At 43.6% G+C, this 26,249-nt stretch overlaps 1 protein-coding gene across 1 annotated transcript in view; it reads right to left on the bottom strand.

Moving 5' to 3' along the window:
* Positions 1–26,249, bottom strand: part of FAM13A (family with sequence similarity 13 member A) — a 176,391-nt gene that overhangs the window by 84,412 nt on the left and 65,730 nt on the right. Inside the window, exon 7 of the mRNA XM_048509094.1 lies at positions 15,925–16,094. Coding sequence (XP_048365051.1) covers positions 15,925–16,094 — 170 coding nt within the window. The remainder of the gene's footprint in view (positions 1–15,924; positions 16,095–26,249) is intronic.

The raw sequence follows: 26,249 nt of genomic DNA, 5'->3' as shown, positions 1-26,249 counted from the left end.
GAAATATCTTTTTAGCCAGTTCCACCAGGCCATTCATACTGAAGGCTGAAAGGGTTAGGGCAGGGGTGCTGAACTCATTTGTTATCGGGGCTGGATATGACATAAATGTGACTTTGTAAGGCTGGGCCTGGGGGGTGTGGTGGCTGCTTTGGCTGGCAAACCCCCAGCAGGCTCCCCAGCCCAGACTGGCACTGGGGGAGGGTGGCTACCTTGAAAGGGCTGCAAGCCAGCTGAGGCAACCCCGCCCTTGTTCCCAATTTGCTCTAGATTGGGGAGCGGGATGCCTCAGCTGGCTTGGGGGGCCTTATAAGCCCTCTCAAGGGGTTGGGATCTGCTCCCTGGTCCACATGTTTGACACTGCTGTGTTAGAACTTTTCATTGTTGTTTTTTAAATGAGATGTTCGTGGGTGCAATCCAATGCACACTTATTTGAGACTAAGCACTTTCAATCTACTTCCAATGCACTTTGGAGCTGGATTTTACTGCGCGGAATAGCAAAATCCACTTGCAAACAATTGTGGAAGTGGACTGAAAGTGCATTATTCTGCATGTGCAGAAGGGGCCAATGTGTTGCAAATGGGTAGATTTGTTGAATTCAATTGTCTGTTGTTCTCTTATATTGTAAGTTGATGTGAGTCTACCCTGGATGGGGATTGTGGGGGGGGGGGAGTATCCAAAAATAATAATAACCAACTCCATCTATCCCTCCATTGCTTTAAATTGTTTGTTCAACTTTGCATTAAGCATCACATTCCGCTGCCCCTTGTTCTAGGCGCTTCTGAGAGTCATAAGTGCTTATAAAATGCAGCTTCCCCTTTATTTCTCCTTGTTTGCATGCCTTTCACCACCGCAGGCGAGAAAGCAAACCAACCAAACTCCTTCACTGTTCCAGGTCACGTTGTGTGATAGGAATACAATTACATATTGTTGACTGAACGTGTCAAGTCGGGTTGTTGTTATTTTTTCTTTTCCCAGGTATCTGGGGCCAATCCGTTTCTGCACTTCAGTCAGGAGATTCAGAAACAGGTTTGCAGAAGGAACGGGAAAGGGTCAACCGATAACACTAATCCTCTAATGAATTCGCAGTGTTTTTGCAAAGGTAGTTTACTAGCTGTGGGAGCGAAAGTTTTAATAAAGAAGCAGAATATCGGAGGAAGATACTTGTTCCTATGAGGGGTTGTAAACAGTCTAGCCTCCCTGGGAATCTGTTATCCCTGCCAGTTAATAAGTAATCATCTTGTGACCTGAAATGATTTAGCTTGAGGAAAAGTGCTCTCTCTCTCTCTGCTTTAGGCCTTTGTTGTACTAGTTTTTCCAAGATGATTCAATTTTTGAAATGTACATTTGACTCCACCCTCCTATGCAATCAATCCCATTTTTATTTATTCCACTGCTGGCGCTATGAATTATGTTGCATAACCAACTTTTTTGAAAAACACGTTTGTCTGAAGGACAGACAACAAAGCCCTTTGTGATATCTGTTTGTTTGTTTCCCCTTTCTCCCAACTTTGAGAAGGTTGCAATCTTGGCAACAGAGTTTGTTTTCCCGCCCCCTCCCCCCTTCATTGCCAAGTTTTTCCATTGTACAAAAAATTCCACCACTCTTACTCCAAAGTTATGTTTATGACAGTCTGCCTGGCTACCAAATGGGGACAGGGAGACATTAAGTGATCCAAACCCAGTTTATTTACAGTAAAGCGTAAGGGATATCCCTTTTCAATGGCAGCTCACCACTGCTTTAAGGTTGGGAGCTATTTCCAAATGTGCCCCTATATAGCTATAGGATTTGTATTCCATGTATCAGTTTTCCCCACTCCTGAGATGCTCCATTGTATCGGGCATGGAATTTGTATTGCATCTATTACTTTTCTAGTACTGCTGGAACATCCAGGAGCACATTCACTACTTGTAAAACATAGTGGAGGTTCTAGAAGTGAATACTTGGGGCAGAAATACTTGAGTGGAGCCTGTGTCCAACCCACAAGAGACTATGGGAGAGCTATGGTTTTCTTTGCAACCTGGATATTAAGCATCAAAGAAATAAAAATATCATCACCCCCATAAGATCAGACATGGTTTGAGTTAGACTGGTCTGAGCTAGATTGTTATCCCAAGCCAAGGGTACATTACTTCCTCCTGCTGAGCCTTTGTGGTACATGAGCATGATGCTTCCATTCCCTCCTCATACCGCTCCAAGAAGTTGCTCCAGTACTTCAGCCACAGAACCAGCCCTGACCTAGACTGGTCCTTCTAGCCCCATATTGTCACTCCTGAGTGGTCTACAACTCTCCAAAATCCCAGACAGTAGACATCACACAGCGCTGTCTTCAGAGGCCATGCCCTGGGATGGTAAAGCGTGCACTCTGCCACTAAGATAGGGACCTATCCAAAGTACTACAGGTTCCACTATTCTCACAGTCAACCATACAGCCCTTCCTTTACACAGCTCCATTTGCAATAGGATATGTCCCTGCTCTTAGATGTTTATATTCTATGGGCCAAAATAGATGAGTTGTGTGTTAGAAATTCATTCCACAAATACACTGCCATTGTAGAGAGTGAGCCCCCGTGGGAATGCTTTTAAAGTGTCTTGCAGGGCGCCTATGGTGTATGGGACAGTTGGTGCATGGGAGCAGGAGATACTGCCTTCTCCCCATACTGTTTTTCCAAACTAAAATGGAAAATAACACACAATTGAGCTGCTTCAGGTTGAAAAAACGGTGTGGAAGAAAGCAAAATCCTCTCTTGATAACCCCCTCCCCCTCCCATGACACAGATTAAAGGACCTGAGTGGGAACTAACTCTCTAAAATGGTGGTGTGTCCCTGGGATGAACTTGGGGATGCCCATCTCATATAGTTTGGCTCTATGGCCTCTTCCACACATGCAGAATAATGCACCTTCAATCCACTGCCAATGCTCTTTGCAACTGGACTTTACTGTGCAAAACAGCAAAATCCACTTGCAAACAATTGCGAGAGTGGGTTGAAAGTGTATTATCCTGCATGTGCGGAAGAGGCCCTGTTACTACAGAGCATGGAGCAGGGGTCACTGGGAGAGAGGGGATATAGTTGTAAATTTTCTGCGTTGTGGAAGAGGTTTGACTAGATGACCCCTGGAGTCCCTCTCAGCAATATGTTTCTACAGTGGAGGGAAGGAGTGAGAGAAACCAGGATTCTAAGGGAGAGTAACACAGTAGAGTGGTTAGTACAATGGACAGGAGACCCATTCTGCCCTGAGAGCTTGCTGGGAGACCTTGGAGCAGTCATTCTTTCTCAGTATCATTTGCCTCTCATGGTTGTTGCTGTCAGGGGCTTAAAAATTATTAATCAAAACATTTATATCCTAGCTTTAGACAGCTAAATAAAATGGAGGTAGAACAAAGAGGCAGGCTGCTTTGAGTCCCAATTTCATTGTCATGTAAATGTCTAAATAATGTCTTTAAAGTGAAGGAGAACAAATGCCGCTCTGTCTGTTGGGTATTCATGGGAGGGGATTAAACCAGGGGGTTTGAAAGAGAATTTGATAGCCTCATGTAGGTAAGAGGACATGTCAGACAGCAAGCATAGTATAGTAATAAACTGTCTCTGCTTGCAGAAGTGGTGTGAATGCCCTCTAAAATCCCTGTTTTAATGCCTTGTTATAATGGCTTTAAAATGTGGCTTTAAAATGCCATAATAAATGACAACAACACACACCTGTCTCCACCTTGTTTATGATGCTGCTTTAGGGCCATGTGACCAATAAATGCTTTCCACCTGGAACATGGGAGTCATATAAGTCATTCTGTGCATTATAGCATTTGCACAATCAAAACTTTGCTTTGGAAACTCTTCAGTACCCCGTAGGTGACACTGAGTACTTGCCCTGGCAGGTACCAAAGAAGCATGTACTGCGGTTATGAAGAGTAATTTATGACCTCTGGCAGAAGTTACTAAAAGAACATGAAAGCCAGCCTGTGTTTTCTTAACTGTTGCCAATGATCAGTGTGCCAGCAGAATTGCTTGCTCTAGACAAGGCATGAAACCAATATAGCTTGGAAGGCTGCACCAGAAGTACATCGAGATCTGGAAGCTGATCTCTGTATCTGAAGAATGTTAAAACAAAATCTGGGGGAGGCTCAGAACTCAGTGGCAGAGCACATGCCTTTCATGGTTACAAAGCCTGGCACCTCCAGCTGAAAAAAGGATCTTAGTTAATACCAGTTGGGGGAAGGACCGTGGCTGAGGAGCAGAACATCGTGTAGAAAAGGGGTGTCCAACTCTGGTGCTTCAGATGTTCATGGACTACAATTCCCATCAGACCCTGCTGGCATGATGTAGAAGGTCCCAGGTTCAATCTCCAGCATCACAAGCAAAAATAATAAATAAATCAGGTAGTAGGTGATGTGAAGGACTTGTACCCACGAGCCCACTTCATGTGGTGGTTAAGAGAAGGTGGACTCTAATCTGGAGAACTGAGTTTGACTCTCCACTCTTCCACATGAGCAGTAGATCTTTATCTTGTGAACCAGATGTGTTTCCCCACTCCTGCATTCCTGCTGGGTGACCATGGCCTAGTCATAGTTCTTTGGAACTCTCTCAGCCCCACCTACCTCATAAGGTGTCTGTTGTGGCGAGAGGAAGGGAATGGAGCTTGTAAGCCACCTTGAGTCTCCGTACAGAAGAGAAAGACAGGGTGTAAATCCAAACAACAACAACTACTACTCTTCTTCTTGAACAGTTGTTGCCACAAGATTGACCTTGATGGCCCAACAGTCCAATTAAGAATAAGGCAGCTTCATGTGTTAACCTGACGAGACAGACTTCTCCCACACGAACATATGAAGGTGCCTCGTAGTAATCCAAACCTTGTTCATCAAGGTCAGTATTATCTGCCTGTTGTGGGTTTTCCAAACCGTGTGGCCTTTCTAAGCAATTTTACAAGATGACACTTGTGAATGTCTAGTCCCTGAAATATTTGGGATTGTGTAAAGCCAATTACAATTTATAGGCTAGAACAGAATATTCCCACGATGGGAATATTGTAATTGTATATTGTATGAAATATACAATTGTATGGAATATACCATTAAAATATACATGTGTCCAGAATGCACAGATGAGAAGAAAGAAAAATAATGTGAAGATGACTAAGATAAATCCTGGTGCAACAGTCTCAATTGCAGGCAAGTCCTGAAGTCTTCCAAAGTTTCGGCGAAGAAGAAGAAGAAGAAGAAGAAGAGTTTGGATTTATATCCCCCTTTCTCTCCTGCAGGAGACTCAAAGGGGCTTACAATCTCTTTGCCCTTCCCCCCTCACAACAAACACCCTGTGAGGTGGGTGGGGCTGAGAGAGCTCCGAGAAGCTGTGACTAGCCCAAGGTCACCCAGCTGGCGTGTGTGGGAGGGTACAGGCTAATCTGAATTCCCCAGATAAGCCTCCACAGCTCAGGCGGCAGAGCGGGGAATCAAACATGGTTCCTCCAGATTAGATACATGAGCTCTTAACCTCCTACGCCACTGCTTCTTCAAAAAATATCAAGGAGACAGAGGTTTCTGGGTCTCACCCATTTCACAGCAGCCAGACTGCTTCATCAGTGACATCTTATAGACTTCTTGTATGTCATTTTCGTTCTTTCTTGTATGATATATTTGGTTTGTGTATAAAAACTACCTCATTCCACTTTGTCTTTTGGATTCCTCACATAATAGAGCACCTCTAAGCTTAATGGACTGTCTTTTGTGGTAGCCATTTGGTGCGGTGGGTATCTTCAGAGGCATGTTATGATAGGACGTGTTAGGACATACAACAACAACAAGCCTTTATTGGCATACACGTGTTAGGACGTGTTTCTCTCCACATCTTATGGTGACATGCCTCTGAAGATGCCAGCCATAGATGAGGGAGAAATATTAGGTGCTAAAACTACCAGACCACGACCACACAGCTTGGAACACCAACAACGTCCAGTTGACTCTGGCCATGAAAGCCTTCGACAATAGTGATTATCTGGAGTCTTGGGGAGAGGTTTTTCATATCTGCTACTACCAGAGATCTTGAGCTACAAACAGTACTGGGCTAGATGAATCATCATTGTTTCCCATGCTCATAGCTTACCCGTATTCTAGTATTTTGATACTAGAACTAGAACTGGTGGGTATTGCTACTCTTATTTATTCTCTGGAATCGTGAATCCAACCTGGAATCGTGAATCCAACCTATAAAACCTGGAATTGACCCCAGAGAAGAGCCATAATATGTGGGTCGGAAATAAATTAGACACAACCAACAATTACTTTCATTTAAAGAAAGAGACAGCAAGTTGAGTCTTTGTCTTACAAAGAACTCATGACACCTCTGTGAATAGCTAGGCAAACTAGGCATTGCGTAGAACGGGGAAAAAGCAAACAAAGGATAACAATAGCACAATTGCCCGACTATTGTGTTTCGGAGAAAACTTACGAAACAGGTGCAGACCACTCTAAGAAAATTGGACTTCTTGAATGTCAGATGCCACTTTTAGACTTTGCTGACTGGAATAGACTGGACAAATATAAAATTATCTTCAGACAGTGCTAAAAGAACACAGTTTCATTGTTCTGTTAAGATTTACAGATTAGGTGAACGGTGGACTGGAAAGGTGAAATGGTTCAGAAGCAAGGCAAGCAGTCCCCAAGGGGCTGACCACACTGCAGGCAGCACTTGGCTTGCATGTGGACAATGCTGGCCTCAACATGCCAGTGCAGTTGACCTGGAGAACTGGGTTTGATTCCCCACTCTGCCTCGAGCTGTGGAAGCTTATCTGGTGAACCAAATTAGCTTGTGCATGCCAACACACACCAGCTGGGTGACCTTGGGTTCATCAAAATTCTTTGCAGCTCTCTCAGCCCCACCTACCTCACAGGGTGTTTGTTGTGAGGGGGGAAGGGAAAGGAGATTGTAAGCCCCTTTGAGTCTCCTACAGGAGAGAAAGGGGGGATATAAATCCAAACTCTTCTTCTTCTTCTTTTCCCTCCAGTCCTGTGCCTGAGCAGCCCTTGAAGAGCAGGACTGAAGGGGCCACTCAGCTCAGACCCCACTTGAAATTGAATCAGAGAGTGCCACAACAATACGGTGATGTCATTTCTGGGTTTGTTCCATAAGCCATGCTTTGGCATTGACATAGTACCGCTTGCTGTGACTCCGCCTCCTGCATCTCCCAGGGCTCTCTAGGGGATGCACAACTTTCTGTGTAGCAACTGGTGAGGTATTGGTAGCCCACAAACTGCTTTTTGGAAACTTCTGAATCATACTAAAACAAATCCACATTAAAATGGTTTTGAATTTGCTGTTACCAAGCAAAATGGCTATGCAAGTGGGAAAATGTACTCTACCAATGTTTAAGCTAAGAAAGTTTCTTATCCTACAGAGACAGATGGAATTGGACAGTAAAGGGATAAGGGTATTGTTTATTTTCTCTCATGGAAACTGGAAAATCAATAATACAAGAGTTTTGAAATCCCCCAAAATACCACAGTAGAAATCACTCCCACAGGAAACAGGTTGGTGCAGAGACCACGGCCACACAGCCCGGGAAACCCACCAGAACCAGGTAGGTGCAGAGTTCAATATCAAACGGGAACTGCTGGGAGCTGTCCACTGGGACTCTGCAATGCATGGTGCTGAACCCTGATAAATGCCATATAAACTCATGTATAAGCCGAGGCACCTAATTTTACTACCAAATCCTGGGAAAACGTATTGACTTCCGTATAAGCCGAAGGTGGGAAGCCGGGAGGCAGAGGGAGCTCCTTATTTGGGCAGTGACTCCCCCTGATGTCATTGCCCAAATAAGGATCTTCCTCCACCTCCCGGTTGCCTGAGCTTCCTCAAACCCAGCTGGGAGGTGGAGGGAGCTCCTTATTTGGGCAATGACATCGGGGGAGTCACTGCCCAAATAAGGAGCTCCCTCTGCCTCCCCAGGTTTGAGGAAGCCCAGCCAGCCAGGGTTCCCCTTCACCCTCCGAGGAGGGCAGCAAGAAGCGGTCAAGTTGGTGTGAGACACGATATATTGTCCTTCGCTTGGGTCCCTATGCTGGCATAGAGATCCTTGCCTTCTTCTGGAACTTCTCTGCAGATCTTTGGTAATGTATAAGTCCCATGCTTCCCCAAATCCCATTCTATCGGGACTTCCGGGTCAACCCCCAAGGATACCAGCCGCGGGACGTTTCGAGCGGCATCCCAACCCTCTATTTCTGATTATTCCCCCCAAGGTAACTTACCAGCTTTGGGCCCCTCGACAGATAAAGGGGTTAGGGGAAGCCTGGGGAAATTTAGCCCCTTTCCAGCGTTGTGAAACTCCGCTTGAAACGGAGGTTTCGGGCGGCGGCAGAAGCGGGGGCGGTGCTTGCAAGCGCTGCAACGGGAGCTTCAGCAACCGCGGCAAAGGGGCGTGAAGAGGGTTTGAGGAGCATTGAAACAGAAGGTAGAGGGGGCTTGACAGTCTTTTGAAGGTGAAACAAAACGGATTATAAATTGGAGACGAAAAGAAAGTGAACTCTGCGGGCATGGCAAAAATTTGAGGTGTGCCTCTCGCTTTAACTATTCACCAAAGGAGGAGGTGAAATGCGTCAGAGCAGAGAGACGGGCGGAAGCTGAAGAGCCGGGACGCTGGGAGGTGAATGAGACAGAGTGATGTAACAAAGGAGGAGAGGAAAGCAAGAAAAACAAAGATTTAACCGAAATAAGAGGGGAGGAACAACAGAACGAATACGCGGGGACGGTTAAGTAATATTACAATCTATTCCCTACTAACTTAAACGAAATGAGAATGAGTGGCTAATACAAAGACAGTGGAGGATAGAGGCTTGGGACATTAGAAGGTGCACTCTACTTGCGGTTTACACCCCCTGGTGGAAAAATAAAACGTATACAGGGGAAAAAAAAAATAAGTTAGAATCTGACTGAAACGGAGAGAATTTTCCCTGTACTTCAGAAATGTTAGCCACCAAACAAAAGAGTAATGGTAAAATGACTATGGAGGCTATGACTCCAGAAAAGGCAAATGGGGAACTACACTTTAAATTGGAAAAACTATTGGAAATGACTACGTGTCTCCAAAAAGCATCTACTTCCTTCCAGGAAGAGACCAAACACTTCCAGGAGGAAACCAAAGACAGATTTAACAAATTGGATGACCATTATAATAAATTAGGGAATGAAATACAAGACATTAAGAAGGACTTAAACGAATTAAAGAAAATGGAAACAGTAATAAAAGAGGTTCAAAATGAAGTTAAAAGCACAAAAGACTCAGTGGCTACACTAGAAAGCCAGAACGACCTAATGAAGCAAGATCTAGATCGCATGCGGGTTCAAATGGCTCTAATAGAACTAAAATCAAAGGAAAATACCCTGCGCTTGAGAGGGGTACAAGAACAGGAGAATGAAGATTTAAGAGGGATTATTACCAACGCAATAGCCTCTTTTCTCAAAATACGAGAATTAAAAGTAGAAGAAAACATTGAAAAAGTTTTTAGAGTCAATTCCAGAATGGCCAGAACAAGGAGGACCCCAAGAGATGTCTTGGTGACCTTCTGGAAGAAAACGACAAGAGACGACATCCTTCAAAAACACTCAAAAGATAGATTCAGAGTACAAGGTCAGGAGATAATAGTTTTGAAAGAGACTCCCCAATATATCTTGGACAAAAGACAACTATATAAACCTTTGACTATGTGGCTAAAAGATAACCGGATAACTTTCCGTTGGAATATAATAGAAGGACTGTCATTCACATATAAATCCAAACGTCGCAACATCAACAATGTGCAAGACGCTAATGACTGTCTAGAAAAGTTACAGAAGAACAAATTGATGTAACTGAAGTAGAGGAAGAAAAGGTGCGAGGGAAATTCCTTATTAATCTTTTTATTTTTTATTTAACTCTTAGTACGAATTGAAATAAGGGCAGAGTGAAAATCTAACTCGACGGTTATGTTCTTTTGGTTAAATATGTAAAAAATTCAGGGGGGGATAAGAATTGAAATTTAAGTAAAGTTATGTTGATTAAGTGTAAGTATATTAATATAGGTATATAACCAGATTTAAGTAATACTTTATATTTTTATTAGAATAAAGATATTAACAGTAAGAATATAATCGATGTTAATATGTATAACGTGCACTAGTAGGTAAGATTGATTTGCTTAAAAGGAATCCCAGCCTCTCGACCTCTACTATTCAAAATAATAGAAAGCATTAAAATGCCTATGAATATCTTATCGCTTAATGTGAACGGACTCAATAGTCCTCTGAAACGAAGGAAAGTCTTTAATTATGTTAAGAAGCTGAACCCAGAAATTTCCTGTTTTCAGGAAACACACGTTAAAAAACACGAAGAAAAACTTTTACAAAACAGAGGTTTGGGTAAACTTTTCTGCTCCTCCTCTAAAAAAAAGAAGAGAGGGGTGGCTGTTTATGTGAAAGAATATTTAAATCCAATTTTAAGATTCAACGATAAGTTAGGAAGATATGTAGGAGTAGAGATCGAAAGTGATGGGAAAAAAATACTGTTAGTAGGTATATATGCCCCCAACCAGAAAAAAAGCAATTTCTATGGTAAATTACAGGAAGAATTACTACAAAATGTTTGTGTAAGCCAAATACTGATGGGTGACTTTAATGGATTGGTAGATTTTAACGTAGATAGAAAAGGCAAACAATGTAAACATACCAACAAGTTACCAAAGACTTTTTTTAATATGACCGATCAATTGAAAGTGAAAGATGTATGGAGAGAATGTAAAGGCAATCAAAGAGATTACACCTTCTATTCGCATAGATATAAGTGTTACACAAGAATAGATATGATTTGGGCAACGGAAGAGCTTGTGATCCATACTGAAAATATCCAGATACTGGAATGTTCCATATCGGATCACAGCCCAGTGTTATGGAAATTAAATACCCAGAAGAAGAAGACAAACTTTAGAATAAACGATTACATCTTAAATATAGAGGACTATAAAAAAGAACTGATTGGGAAAACCAAGGAATTCATAGAAATCAATGAAAATTCGGTAGAGAATATAATGACTATGTGGGACGCTTTAAAAGCTTCCACCAGAGGTGAATTAATAGCTATGAATTCAAGACATAATAAAAAGAAACGTTTAAAACAAAAGACTTTGCAACAGCAATTACTTAAGATAGAACAGGATCTTAAAAAAAGACCTGGTAATAAGAAGCTAAAGAAAGAAATTGATAGAATTAAACATCAACTTGAAAGTGAATATACAAATGAGATTGCAAAAAACCTAAAATATTTAAAGCAAAAAAATTTTGAATGGGCGAATAAACCTGGAAAATGGTTAACAAGTAAATTAAAAAAACAAAGAAATGATAGATTAATATCAAAACTAAAAGAAGATGGTAAAATAATAACAGAGGGGAAAAAGATTGAAGAGATTTTGGTGAATTATTTCGCCAATTTATACAAAGAATCTTCTAACTCAAGTGTGCAAGAAATAGAAATATACACAAAAGATATTGAGATCCCACAAGTTAAGCAGGAAATACAAGAAGCATTAAATAACCCGATTAGTAAAGAAGAAATACTGGAAACAATCAAAAATTTAAAGAAAGATAAATCCCCGGGACCAGATAAAATTACAGAAAAGTTTTATAAGACCACTTCCGAATTAATTGTCCCTTTATTGGAGAAGATTTTCAATGAAATAATGGAAGGAGGGAAACCACCAGAATCATGGTCCAAAACACATATAGTATTAATACCTAAAGAAAAAGATGTAGAAATCACTAAAAAACAATTTAGACCCATTTCGTTGTTGAATCAAGACTACAAAATCTTTACCTCAGTTTTAGCTAAAAGACTTAAAGGATGTCTGAGAAACTATATTAACATTCACCAATCAGGATTCTTACCAAATAGAGAAACAAAAGATAATATTAGGATTTTGATTGACCTGATAGAATATATGGAAAAAAAAATAGATCAAAAATCAGCGTTAATATTTCTCGACGCAGCTAAAGCATTTGACAATGTGAATTGGTTATTCTTGAAAGAAACAATTAAAAAAATGGGAATAAATGGTAACTTTTTTACTGCAATAGATAAAATATATTCAGATCAAGAAGCATAATTAATAATAAACAAAAATGCATCCAAAACCTTCCCAATTACTAAAGGCACCAGACAGGGGTGTCCCTTGTCTCCTTTACTTTTTATAATTTATATAGAAATTTTGTTTAAGAAGATGAACTTGGTGGAACAATGGAAAGGGATAAGTTTAAAAGGACAGAGCTATAAGTATAAAGCATACGCGGACGATGTTACAGTGATTATAGAAAACCCTACAAAAGACAAATTAAGAAAAATTATTAACGTAATTGAAGAATATGGAAGAATAGCAGGACTAAAAATCAATAACGATAAGACAAAGGTTCTTACGTTAAACATTCCACAAAAGGAGAAAGGGGAAATTTTTCAATCTACCGGGTACGAATTAACAAATAAGATCAAATATTTAGGAATTTGGCTCAGAGGGAAAAATAATTATTTATTTGAAGATAATTACATCAGAGCTTGGAAAGAAATTAAAAATATGTTAAATCAATGGAAAAATATTACAGTATCCCTTTTGGGTAGGATAAATATTGTTAAAACATATGTAATACCTAAATTGATGTTTTTATTTAGAAATTTGCCAATTATCCTTTCAAAAAAACCGGTACAAAATTGGCAAAAAGAAATTATGAAGTTTATTTGGGGAAAGGGGAAACCTCGGATCAATTATACTAATATGATAGACTCAAAGGCGAGGGGAGGTCTAACAGTACCGGACCTATACTTATACTTTGAAGCAAATGCTATTCTGTGGATTAAAGACTGGATCTCGTTAGACAACAAACACTTGCTGGCAATAGAAGGATTTAACTTAATGAGAGGATGGCACGATTTTTTATGGCCGGTTGAACAGTCAAAAAATTATCGAAACTTCTACTCACACATAATAAGGAAAGCATTAGGAAGGGTGTGGAATAACTATAGAAATATGTTTTATCAAAAAACACCCATCTGGGTCTCAAGATCTGAAACCATACAAAATAAAGAACATGCTGACCTAAAAAAATGGCCCACATATAAGGAGACACTCAAAAAAGTAAATTCAAGGAAGGTATTAAAAGAAAGAGAAGAACTTAACCAAGAGGGAATTAAATGTGGTTGGTTTACATACTGGCAAATGAAAGAGATCTTTGAGAAGGATAAAGTAAATTGGAACTTTGCAAAGGCCGATGAAGAACTAGATATAAATCTACTTAAAAATGACAATAATATAGTTAAAAAAATGTATAACCTACTACTAAAGTATAAAACAGAAAAAGAAATTGTTAAATCAAATATGATCTCTTGGGCGAAAGATATAAAAAAAGAAATACAAATGGAGGAGTGGGAGCTATTGTGGAAAAACTATAATAAATTTACGTGCTGCCAAAACTTAAAAGAAAATTTCTATAAAACCTTTTATAGATGGCACTACACTCCCACTAGATTAGCAAAGATAAATAAAGATGCTAACGTTACATGCGCGAACTGTAACAAACAAGAAGCACCGCGCCCCCACATGTGGTGGAGGTGTGGGAAAGTGGTTACATTCTGGAATAAAGTGATTAACACAATAAATAAGGTTTTTAAAACTAAGTTAAAAAAGAGACCGGAGATATTCATCTTGGGAATTACAAATGACAAAATAATCAAAAAAAATATGTCGCTCTTTCTCTATTTAATAACAGCGGCCAGACTTGAAATAAATCAAAATTGGAAAAATGTAGCATCTATAAAATACGCGAAATGGGAAAAAAGGATTTATGACATAATGAACTGTGACAAATTAACATGGATTCTGAGAGACAACCCAGAAAAATATAACGAAATTTGGCAACCGTATCTCGTATACTTGGATGGAAAGTATAAATAAAGATATAAGAATATGTAAATAAAAACAGAACTGTATTAGGAGATATGTACGTGATATTTATAGTAAGGTAAGATAGGAAAGATATATATTAGATAGTAGAGGACGTTATTTTTTATTTTTCTTTACAGAGATAGAAGCCATAATATACATGAGTATTTTCCTCTTTCGGAATGTAGAACGACTGTTAAATTGCAACAAAGTGCTGGACGAAGACAAAGTCAACAGAGTTCACTTGTGAAGTCATTTTAGTTTAATGTGATACGAATTGTATTGTACAAATTTTGTAGGAATTGTGTTGGACTGCAGGAAAGATGTTGGATAATAAGACTTTTTTTTTTCTCTCTCTTTCTCCTTTCTTCTTCTTCTCTTTTTCTTGCTTTTATTGTTTATATAATATGTATGTATTTTAACACCAATAAAAATTAAAAAAAAAAAAATCCCATTCTATCATCCCACTTATCTTTTCCTCCCTATCTATATACTGAGGAACTGTGTGTATGTGCCTTAATGTCTCACTGTGTGATTGTTTGCAACCAAAACTTATATAAACATATTGAAACTGCAATTTGGTCTCTTGTGAATTCTCTGCAGATACGTTCCAAGCCGTTTCTGGTATACATAGTCTAAAAAGATCCCTTCTCAGCCTGCCTCTCACATTGCCAAGCCGAGTAATTCCCCATTGCTCTATAAAAATAAGTTTGTACACTGTTATGCTGGGTAACAATAACTTGCCATCTGCCTCCACACTCTATACTCTCATTACTTTGGTTTTGAAGATAGGGTTCTTACAGGGGGAAGCTCTGTAAGCTTCTGTTATTTTATGAGGAGACTCACAAAGTAAAGCATCATTAAAAAAACAGCAGTTGTAACAACTGAAAAATTATTATTTTTTAAATCAACAACAAAAAGAAGGAGGGTTGGATTTATACCCCCCCTTTCTCTCCTGCAGGAGACTCAAAGGGGCTGACAATCTTTCCCTTCCCCCCTCACAACAAACACCCTGGGAGGTAGGTGGGGCTGAGAGAGCTCCGTAGAGCTGTGACTAGCCCAAGGTCACCCAGCTGGCATCTGTAGGAGTGTACAGGCTAATCTGAATTCCCCAGATAAGCCTCCACAGGTCAGGCAGCAGAGCGGGGAAACAAACCCGGTTCCTCCAGATTAGAGTACACCTGCTCTTTAACCACTACACCACGCCACAAGAACATAAAATGTAACGCCTATCACCTGAAAAGTAGAGGAGGCACCAACAGAGCCTGAATGCACAAGTAAGAGGGCACCACTGACTGTTCTGGTCAACACTAACTTCACATCTGAAAGCAGGCCTCAGAGTGCCAGCAAGGGAGGAAGATAATAAGCAGTGAACTGAACAAGATGGGAGGATGCCTCTTCCAGCTACAGTGACACAAGAAACAGCAGCTAAAACATTCCACTAGATTTCAGTCATTCAGAAACAGCAGCATTTTCAATCTAGCCAGCATTTAACGTAATGAATGAGGTTCAACACAATCCCGCACTCATTTTGTTTCAGTGAAAGCATATGCAAGCATTGGACATAGTATGCATGCTTATCTGCACATATCTGCAAACTGGGAAAACCCAGGGTCGAGAAATACAAAACCTAATTCATTGCACAAACAAATTTAGGATTGCATCTGACTATTCCACAGTGAGTCAAATTGTTCAACTTTACGATAACAATGAGAGTCATAGAAACATGTTTCTCCCAGACTGGCATTACGGCATCTTAGGGTTACATGTCAGCAAAGCATCCTATTCTATACTAATGCTAACACAACGAAGGCTTGATTTAATGTGGACACGGCTGGCCGTTCAACACCTCAATTCCTTGCAGCTTTTGCGGTAACGCTACAACGTACTTTGCGCGCCCAGCAAAGATGCTGGGGTTCTAGAAAGATAACTGGCAAACTGCGTATTGCATTGGATGGAGAAAGAAGGAACACTGACCTGTTAAAGAATGCAGTGCTGTTTATGAGAGAGACTTCGTCGGCTAAATCCATCTCCTCTGAACACAAACTGCCGGTTACATGAATGCTAACCCTGGGAATTCCTTCAGACCGCTTGGGCTGCGGCACTCTGCGTGCCCCGGAAGATCCTTCGTGCTTTGATTTGGTGATCTAGAAAAGCAAAGTGAAAAAAAAAATTAAAATGAATATTGAGGGCAAAACCTCCCCGGCTCAGTTGCAGCAGGCAGGGTATATGTGGCTGCTTTTTAAACCGTGCTGTGAATTACAGCAAAGAATGAGTCAGCAGAATTTTTTACCAAATGAAAAGGACACTCATCTCTAGCTAAAAGGCAACTGCAAAAACTCGGATCATGACACAGCCAAATACCTTGCAGCAAATTAAAGTGAAATTCTGCTTATTAGACGGCTATTGTAAACAACCAGTAATGCACACTGTAGCTTTGTAGCGTTGTGCACGTTCTTTTTTTAAAGTAATAAATTAGTCCCTAGCCAATGGAAAGTCTTATTATAATTATTATTAGTTCTTGATATTGTTATTATGTCAGTGAGCTCCCTGGAGTCCAGACGTTACAGAAATACTAGCACAAAATTAGAGGATTACAATTTATTTATTTTATTTATTTATTGTTTCGATTTATAAACCGCCCCATCCCCTGGGGGCTCTGGGCGGTGAACAACATTCACATATACAATTAATTAAATCGATAACAACAATATAATACTAAAATCCATTAAAAGCTACTTAAAAACAGCGGTTAGCATCATAATAGGTGCCCTATTATGGCCAATTCAATTAAGATCACCCCAGTAAAAAGAAAAGGGAGGGGTCAGGTTCCTCTCTGGGAGGATAATAGGTGGTAAAGTGCAACAGGATGGTAAGGTGCAAGAAGATGCAGGGGGGGAAGGGAGAGAGGGAGGAAGAAGGGGGCTTCACTCAGCGACTGGACACTCCAAAGGCCCGGGTGGAACAATCCCCGGTCTTACAGGCCCCAAGGGAATTCATCAAGGTCCCCGCAGGGACTGGACAGCTGGAGGAAGAGTGTTCCACCAGGCTGGGGCTAGGGTCAGAAGGTCCTGGTCTCGCGGTGGAGGCCAGGCGCATGATCGAGGGGCCAGGAACCGCCAGTAATTAATTGGCCTCTGCTGATCGTGAGAGGCCGAGTAGGGGCAATACTGTAAATGCGGTCCCTCAGATACAGCGGGTCCCAGGTCACGTAAGGCCTTAAAGGCTAAAACCCACACCTTGAAGATGATTCGGAATTCCACTGGAAGCCAGTGCAGCTGGCGCAGCACAGGTTGAATATGATCACAGAAGGTTTCCCCCAGAGCAAACGCGCCGCTGCATGTTGGACCAGTTTCAGTTTCCGAATCAGGCGCTAGCGGGAAGGTTCGGGTGAGAGCCGAAGTTAAGCAGCTAGTCAAGCCTGGAGGCACTGCTGGCTGTATCACAGTGGCCAGGTCTGCCTGAGAGAGGAAGGGGGCCAGCCGCCGGGCCTGCCGAAGATGGAAAATGCAGTCCGGGTTACAAGGGCCACCTGGGCCTCCATTGAAAGAGATCTAATCCAGGTGGACCCCCAGACCGCGGACAGAGGGGCCGGGTGCCAAAATCGGTCCCCTCCCACTCGGGCGGTTGGAAATCCCCTGCCTCCCCCCCCCCCCGCGGCCCAGCCAAAGGATCTCTGTCTTCGATGGATTCAGTTTCAGCCTGCTCTGCTGTAACCAACCAGCCTAATCACTTCCAAACAATGCTGTAGAGCTGTAGTCGCCGTGACAGCTCCCCCCTCCATCAACAGAATGAGCTGAGTGTCATCAGCGCATTGGTGACAAATCAGCCCAAAGCTCTGTACCAGCTTCGAGCAAGCGTCGCATATAGATGTTAGTCAATAGCTGGGATAGCAGCGCTCCCTGAGGCACCCCCACATTGAAGTGGGCACCTCCGAGAGGCTTGGTCCCTCAAGATGATCATTACACTCTGTTGGCAACGGTCCCGGAGAAACGAGGGCAATCCATTGAAGGACAAAGTGCCCCGTATCCCGGAAACGGCCAGGTGGTGGGTCAAAAGGTCGTGGATCGACCACATCAAACGCTGCATGTAAGATCTAACAAAACCAGCAGCTCGATCCGCCTTTGGTCAAGCTGCATAATGGAGCTGCATCTCAGACGGGCGACAAGAACCGCCTCCGTCCTTCCGTGCCTGTGCACGGAAGCCTGACTGGAAGGGGTCAAAGGCCGAAGGGCTATCCAGGGAAGCCCTGAAGCTGCTCCAACACCACTCTCTCAACTACCTTCCCCAGAAACGGTATAAAGATTCAAGACGGGGCGGTAATTGGCCAGATCCCCTGGATCTAACGACATGGTCTTTTCAAGAGTGGGCGGACCATCAGTCTCCTTCCAACCCATCCAGAAAAACTCCTTTGCCTTCCAAGGGAGCTATTGATGATATTCAACAGATGGGGTCAGAGGCTCTGCCCGGTGGTGGTTTTAATAAGCTTCAGGAGGGGTAACGGATCCAGAGGGCAGGTAGTAGGTCTAATAGCAGCCAGGGCCCTGTCAACAGCGGCCTTCGAGAGCAGGGGAGAACTGGGCCAAATAAGGGCCGGAAGACGGCAAGGGAGCCTCCAGTTCACTCCATTGTAGCCGTCAAAGCGGAGGGAAGATCCCATGGAGCCGAATACTCTAGATTCTGTCTGCAAAGAAGCTTCCAGGCAAATGCCTCTGCCAGCTACCAGCCAATTGATGATTTACAGAGCCTTCCGATAAGGGAGGTCAGGGACCGAATTATACCAAACAATTGTGCTGGGCGTGAGCTAGCAGGATGCGAGAGAGGAGGAGAAGAAAGTTCTCTTCGCCTCCTTCGCCGCCATCTCATAGGCTTTCATAAGCTGCCCTATAAGATGTTCGCGCTGCTCAGTCACTTCTATGATTTCCTCCACACTTCGCTTCAAGCCGCCTGGAGTGCCCGCTTTCATGTATGGAGCCCTCCTCCAGATACCATGGAGCCCACCGAACACGGGCGACGCAGAGGGCGCTTGGGGGCAACAACATCGATGGCATCGGAAAGCCGGGAATACCAGTCATCCACCTGCTCATCGAGTGTAAGCCGGCAGGGGCAGGGATCCCGCGGAGCATTCAGGAAGCCAAGTGGATCCATAAGTCTCCGCTGCTGCATGGCATAAATCAGCCCGTCAGCCTAGACGGGAACGCTTGTGGCAGGTCCAATTCGAACCTCAGGGCTGTAATGAGTCGGACCATGGCACTCTATCGTACCAGAGGACACGGTAACTATAGGCCAATCCCCAGCCCGGCGACCATCATCTAGCCTGTGACTGGCTTCATGCTGGTGGGGCTAGAATTCTACTAAGGAGGAGGCCCTGCGTCGCCATGCTGATGACACTAGGTCCCAAGCAGTAGCGGCATCATCAGGCGGTGTCGTATTATGGACATTGAAGTCGCCCAAGACTATAAGTCTAGGGTACCGGCAATGCCCAGTCTGCCACCACCTTCCAGCAGCCATGGTAGGCTGTCTCCCCTGCGCGCCAGGCTAATCCGGTACACCAGAGAACAGCTTCAACCTCTCCAAGGCACAAATCCACTCAAAACCGACACATCTCCATGCCAGAGATCTCCGACTGGGGCAGCCCTGAAGGGGATAGGAATCACGGATGAACATTGCCACTCCCACCCCCCCCCGGCCCTTCCGGTTCGCGCGGACCGGGTGGAGGCATCGCTAAACCTGTGGGCGCCAATTCGCCCAAGGCGACGGTCTCACCTTCGCGCACCCAGGTCTCGGTGACACAAGCCAGGTCCATCTGCTGGCCTCTGAGAAAATCTCGGAGTATAGCGGTTTTATTATTAATGGACCTGGCATTTATCAACACCAGGGACGAAGCGGAGTATTCCTGGACCCTGCCATCCTCGTTCTTCGAGATAGGTCGGAGGTCAGAAGGCGAACGAGCATTCCCATATCTCGTCCGCCTTCTATAATCTGGCCACCGCCTACCGCTATATTTACATATATTTATTATGTACATTGTGTTAGTGGCAAAGGTATACAATAGCTGAAAAACCTCAAGTCACTATATTTAGATTACTGTAACAAGTATGAATTATATGGATATCATATTTGGGTTGCAATGTCTGATAAGTCTGAAATGTCAGGCCTTTTACACAAAAGGAAATGTTACATAAGCTTTACCTGCAATGAACTAGACATGGAAGGAGCTTATAGGAGATGCCTTGGAGGAACACATGTGCCCAAACCTGAAGTTCCAGCCACGGACAAAGAAGCATTATGGGGCACATGTCACTTGGCTTATCTGTGTGTTTCTGCACTCCTACATTCCTGCTGGGTGACCTTGGGCTAGTCACAGTTCTTCAGAACTCTCTTAGCCCCACCTACCTCGCAAGGTGTCTGTTGTGGGGAGGGGAAGGGAAAGGAGCTTGTAAGCCACCTTGAGTCTCCTTACAGGAGAGAAAGGTGGGGTATAAATCCAAACTCTTCTCTTCTTCTTTTTCAACCCTGGCAAATGGGGACAGGGCATAACTCACTGACAGAGCAACTGCATTGTGCGCAGAAGGTCCCTAGTTCAATATCTAGAGCAGTGTTTCCCAACCTTTTCGAGGTCAGCGTACCCTTGACCTCACTCTTCATATCTCACGGTACCCTTGCCGCCACCCTCCACCTTCCCCTCCCATTGCCCCTGCTTGCCCACACCCCCCCACCTTCCCCTCCCAGGGTGAAGGGAAGCACTGGGGGTGGTGGTGGCTGCTGACCTTGTGGCAGGCCCTGCCCCATGGGCCAGCTCCATGTCCTTGCTGGTGCCGGTGGGAGACACCACAAAAATGAGGGGGGGCGGGGCGGTAGTGTTGCCGTGGTACCCCTGGAACATGCTCCCGGCACCCCAGGGTACCACGGAACCCTAGTTGAGAATGGCTGATCTAGAATCTCCAGATAAAATATTCCGGCACAAAGTGATGTGAAAGGCCTCTTCCTTAGACCCGGAAGAGCTGCTACCAGTCAGTAAACAAAGTTGACCCTGATGGTCCAACAATCTGACTCAGGCAGATGTGTCTAAAGGTCACTGGGTTCCTAGAAGACAATTGTCTTACTGCTTGTCCTGGGACATTATGAAAGTGCACTGTGGTTTCAATGGTGTGTTCAATGCTCCCTTTGTTTATGTGCGGAAAGAGCTGTCTTCTAGAAAAGTGAACATTCCAAGGAATTCCTGGCTGAGATAAATTCACGAGGAAAAGCCATGCATTACCGTAAATAACACAAAACTTTCAAGAGAGCTCTTCATCAGAATCCTGATTTTTCTAAAAAACGAAGGTGAGGCCGGAGAGGAAAAAAAAATCTCTTGATCTCTTTACCAACATTTCATGATAAGGAACTTGCATTTTTTAGTCAGAAGGGGGTGGTGAGGGTGCCCCATCCAAACACCTCACATAACCCAGCAACCTCATAGGACATTTTGCAGCAGTCAGAGTTTTCTGAGCCGACTGCAGTCCTTGAAGGTTCCCAACCATTGTTGCTCATACAAACTATTGTACATTTTGGAAGTAGAGATATATGGAATTTATGTTCCACTAGCCTTGAAGCTTGTATGAGACGGGTACATATCTGGGTTCCAGTTAGCCTAGTGGACTTTCATCGTATTACACAGGATCTTTGCTTTTAATTACACAGGATTTTTAAACAGTGTTATTAGGATCTGTATTTCAGATACCTTGAGGTACTGTTGTACTGTTTATGGATTTGGATGCATATTCTACTTGTAACAAAAACTTCATCTGAAAGTAGACAGCAATTGCTACCAACCTTCTTCAGTGTAATTTCTATTATGGTGTACTATGTGCACTGATCCCCACCTAATTCACATGGTGGTGTCTTAGGCATTGGCAGGACTTGAGGGGAGGCCTGCCTCCTTGGCAGCATAGTATGTCTACGTTACTTCTGAGTTCAACCAGAAGTAACACGGGACGCTCTAGCATTCCACAAAGCTCTATGGTAAAACTGCTTATGTCAGCTCTGGGCATGCAAGAAATGATGTCACTTCGCTTATGAAGCACTGACATCACTTCTGGCCATGCAGGGAGTGACATCAGCGCATCACCCTCAACATCATTATATCTCAGGGGCTTTCCCCACTGACAGAGTTGAACTGGTTTCTACCTAGGTTCGTCTCAGTGAATCCTCACTGCCCCCGAGCTCAACATTGTTTTGTCTCAGTTCCCCCCCACCCCTCAGAATTGCGACATCCTTGTCGCAGTTATGAACTACACTTTTCTGCTGGAACAAGGTTAATACCGCTTCAAAGCTTTGAAGTGGGGAAGCATCGAAACGACACCTCATTCATTCAACTAATCACGAGCTGCTTTTGTGGCATGCGCAGAACGGGAGAGTCGTGGCGGGCAGAAAGCGCATGTAACTGTAAACTGTAAAAACAAAAAAGAACGCTCCCATTTCCCGCCGTAACACAAGCGCCAATCACGATCGAGGAGCGAAACAGGCACCAAGATGTTCCCGCCCACTTAGCTCGGTTTCAGGGGGCCAACTCAGTTGCTGGGGGACAGCCTGGAATCGCCCTCCACTGAAGGGAACCGAGTCGACCTTAGCTCCCTTCTGTAGTGGGGAAAGCCCCTCTGACAAGGCCTCACTCATCCAGTAAGGCTCCTGCTGGTTGCCAGGTTACCTGGCCTGGCAACTGGAGCTCAATACCACAGAAAGGACTAAGGGTCCTTTACTATAGGACCCTTTACTACAAAGCAGTTGTGTTTTTGCAGATGGCAATTCTGTCAGAAGGGCCCTTTTCATGGCAGCCAAATCTGGAACAGCAACTGCTGCACTCTGACCAAGGACACAACAGGAGATTGTGGTTTATACTAGTTAAGAGTTCACATTCCACGTAATCTGTGGCTACAATTTCCCTGGCTAGCCACAGAGAGAATGTGAGTATGTGGAAGCTGGTGTCCTTCAAAAGAAAGTTCTTGAAGTCATGACAAATCCAGTCCTAATCAGAAGAGATTTCCTACAGATATCCAAACGGAATGACAAAAAGCACGTACCAGCGATGTTTACATAGGCTTGGAAGAGCATTAACCTTCCTGGGGGGGTGGGGGGGGGGAGTTGACCAAAAGTAATTGTAGACTGGGGAAAGTGTTGGATTTAGTCCTTTCTGGCCTAGTCTTTGCAACAGTGCACAATACAAAGAAGGCATTGCTCAATCACATTTAGATCCATTGGCGTTTAATCAGCAGTGGCGTAGGAGGTTAAGAGCTCGTGCATCTAATCTGGAGGAACCGGGTTTGATTCCCAGCTCAGCCGCCTGAGCTGTGGAGGCTTATCTGGGGAATTCAGATTAGCCTGTACACTCCCACACACGCCAGCTGGGTGACCTGGGGCTAGTCCCAGCTCTTTGGAGCTCTCTCAGCCCCACCTACCTCCCAGGGTGTTTGTTGTGAGGGGGGGGAGGGCAAGGAGATTGTAAGCCCCTTTGAGTCTCCTGCAGGAGAGAAAGGGGGATATAAATCCAAACTCCTCCTCCTCCTCCTCCTCCTCCTCCTTCTTCTATTGGTTTAGAGGATCATAGACTTGAAAAAGTCCTTACAGGTATTCCAGCACCCTCCACCCTAGTGTAGGAAATCCAAACTAAAGTATGCCCAATAGAGGGTTTCCTGCCTCTTCTAGAAAACCTCCATCTTTAGGAATGTGGTTCAGGAGTACAACATCTGTTTTTTAAGCAGAAGGTTCAAGGTTTCATTATGGAATCCCCATTTAAATGGATCTGGTAGTGGATAATATGAAAGGCCTCCATCCCAGACTAAGTCTTGAATATACATTGTCTGACTTAACAGTCTTGTTCACAAGTTACAGTGAACATATGCACAGTCGGTGTACAGTATATGCTTGACAGGTCTTCATACCTGTGTTGAGTCTCACGTTACATTCAGCACCTGAGCTGAACATGTGGTCACAACTGCACATTTCTCCAGGTACTGATCCTTAGTTTTAATTGGTAAATTAATGTACATTGGCTGTCTCTTACAAACAGATGTATGCATGTACATGCAACAAGTGTTTGCATTAACGGTAATATGAGAATACGGCCAGTAGAAAGCAGCTTTACATGTTCTCCAAGGGACATTTTATACATTCTTAGTGTCCCAAGCACTTCAGATAAATGATCGTGTTTCAATCCTTACAACAATCTTATAAGGTAGGACAGAATCATGACTGCCTACTGGAAATGGCAGGGGAGACACACCAAGGTTGAGAAAGGGGTTTGCCTGCATCCATCCACCAAGCAAAATTCAGAGGCAAGACTCAAACCAGGGACTTTTTGATTTGCAGCTCAACTCTTTTAGCCACCGCACAAGTTCAATAAGGCCTCTCTGCACAAGGGAAAACAGCTGAGGGAAAAAAATAAACCAACATGTATTCTAATCAGTGCAGCAAATAATGGACTCCACACCAACATGACTCAAGAGGACAAATCACACCTTATTTTTTAAAGTGATGTACACAAAAGACAGGTAATGTAAAAGCACCAATAAATTAAACCACGGACTTGAATAACAAGGGAGGACAAAAGACTTCTGGTATGCAGGAGATGCTGCAACCCTTCTGTTTTTGACTGCCAATTCATTGATGGAACGAAAAGGTTACAGTTGTAAACGTTTTCTGAACTTCCGGAGCAGGCTTTGGGCCATTCTGTAACCTAACACCGCAGATGATTATGGATGACCAGTTTGTGAAATGCAACATTTTGGATTCCTTTCCCCAGATGCCTTCTAAAGCCCTATCTTGAAGACAGATGACGCTGCCTTATCCTGTGGCCTCTCTAGCCCACTATTATGTTCTCTTACAGCTGCTCTGCGATGCTTCAGGTGCTTTAGCCAGGGACTGTATACGTGCAAAACAGCTGCCCCACCAGAACTATGGCCCCATCCAAAATTGTTTCAAAGGTATGTATTGCCTTCTGTCTTCTAGTTGCATAACCTGGCTGAGATACGAACTCAGGATTTCTATGCGAGAATCATGCTTCCATGCATATTAGGAGGAAATGATGACCAGGGATGTTCTTATGATCAATTTCTTCCTGTTTCCAATGGGATTTTGCTGCCCTAACTGTGATACTTATGAGAGTGGTGATCCAGGAAAAAAAGGGGGGAAGGGAGGGTGGGCAGGAATGGATGTTTATTTTCTGTACAAAGGTCAGAAAATCAGAGAAAAACCCAGCTCAGGAAAATCAATCCGTGACCAAGACAAGATTGTCGTTGGAGAGTGTGTGAAGTAACATCAGATTAAAAATCTGAGGAAAATCTGAGGAAAAGAAGCACTACTGTTTTGAAACAACTTTATTTATGTAATGGAGCATTTATGCAATGAAACACGTGGAAGCCTGAGATTGTAACAGCTCAGAGAGAGGCTGAACTCAAGTAAAGAGATAACTTAGAGAGACTGAGGCGGATTCCGCATGGGCGGGGGCAGCGGCATTCCACCGGTATATATGATGCCGGTGGAGCCCCGGGGCCATTCGCATGCTGAGGTGCAAGTGGCCCCAGAGTGGCCGTGGCCCACAGAGGCACCTCCACATGGAGGTGCCTCCATTTCCCTTCCCCACACTCACCTTCTCTCCTTGCCAAGCTCTGCAGGGACGGGGAGGCACACCCACACACACACGGGGGTCAAAGGGCAGCGTGGGCATGCCTCCCCATCCCTGAGGAGCTCGGCAAGGAGAGAAGGTGAGTGTGGGGAAAAATGGAGGCACGGAAAAGTGACGCCGGCAGAGAAATGCTGTTTCCCAAATGTTTCCCAGGGAAAAGCACAACACTACCTCGATTCAGAGGCGGCAGCCATGCAAACAGGGCCTCTGGAATAGGGTTTTTTTTTACCATTCCAGGGGTGCTGTTTTTCACCCACGCGGAATCTGCCAGAGTGGCTGAACTCAAAGAGTAAATTTGTGTCAAATACAACAGAAAGCCGCTGTCTGCATTTAACCTGCTCACTTACTTGATTTCAGTTTTGTAAATATTTTGACCTCGCCAACCTCTTTTAGTGTTCCTGAAAATAAAAATTTCTTGTGTTTGTTTTAACTTTTTGCAAACACCAAAAGCCTCTTGTGCCTTCATTCATTTTAGCAAAAGAAAAGAGTTTGGGGAATTTTATATTTATAATAATCCTCTGTCTCAACTGAGCAGTATACCGTTCTCTTATTTAGTTCACTCATTTTTGTAAGATGGGAAATAAGTATCCATTTACGCGACCTCGGTCCCAAAACAACAGAAGATAACTGCTCTGTGAGC

Source organism: Sphaerodactylus townsendi, linkage group LG10 (assembly GCF_021028975.2).
Source record: "Sphaerodactylus townsendi isolate TG3544 linkage group LG10, MPM_Stown_v2.3, whole genome shotgun sequence".
Classification (NCBI taxonomy): Eukaryota; Metazoa; Chordata; class Lepidosauria; order Squamata; family Sphaerodactylidae; genus Sphaerodactylus; species Sphaerodactylus townsendi.
The sequence above is the reverse complement of the archived record's forward strand: the minus strand, read 5'-3'. Positions and strand labels throughout refer to the sequence as shown.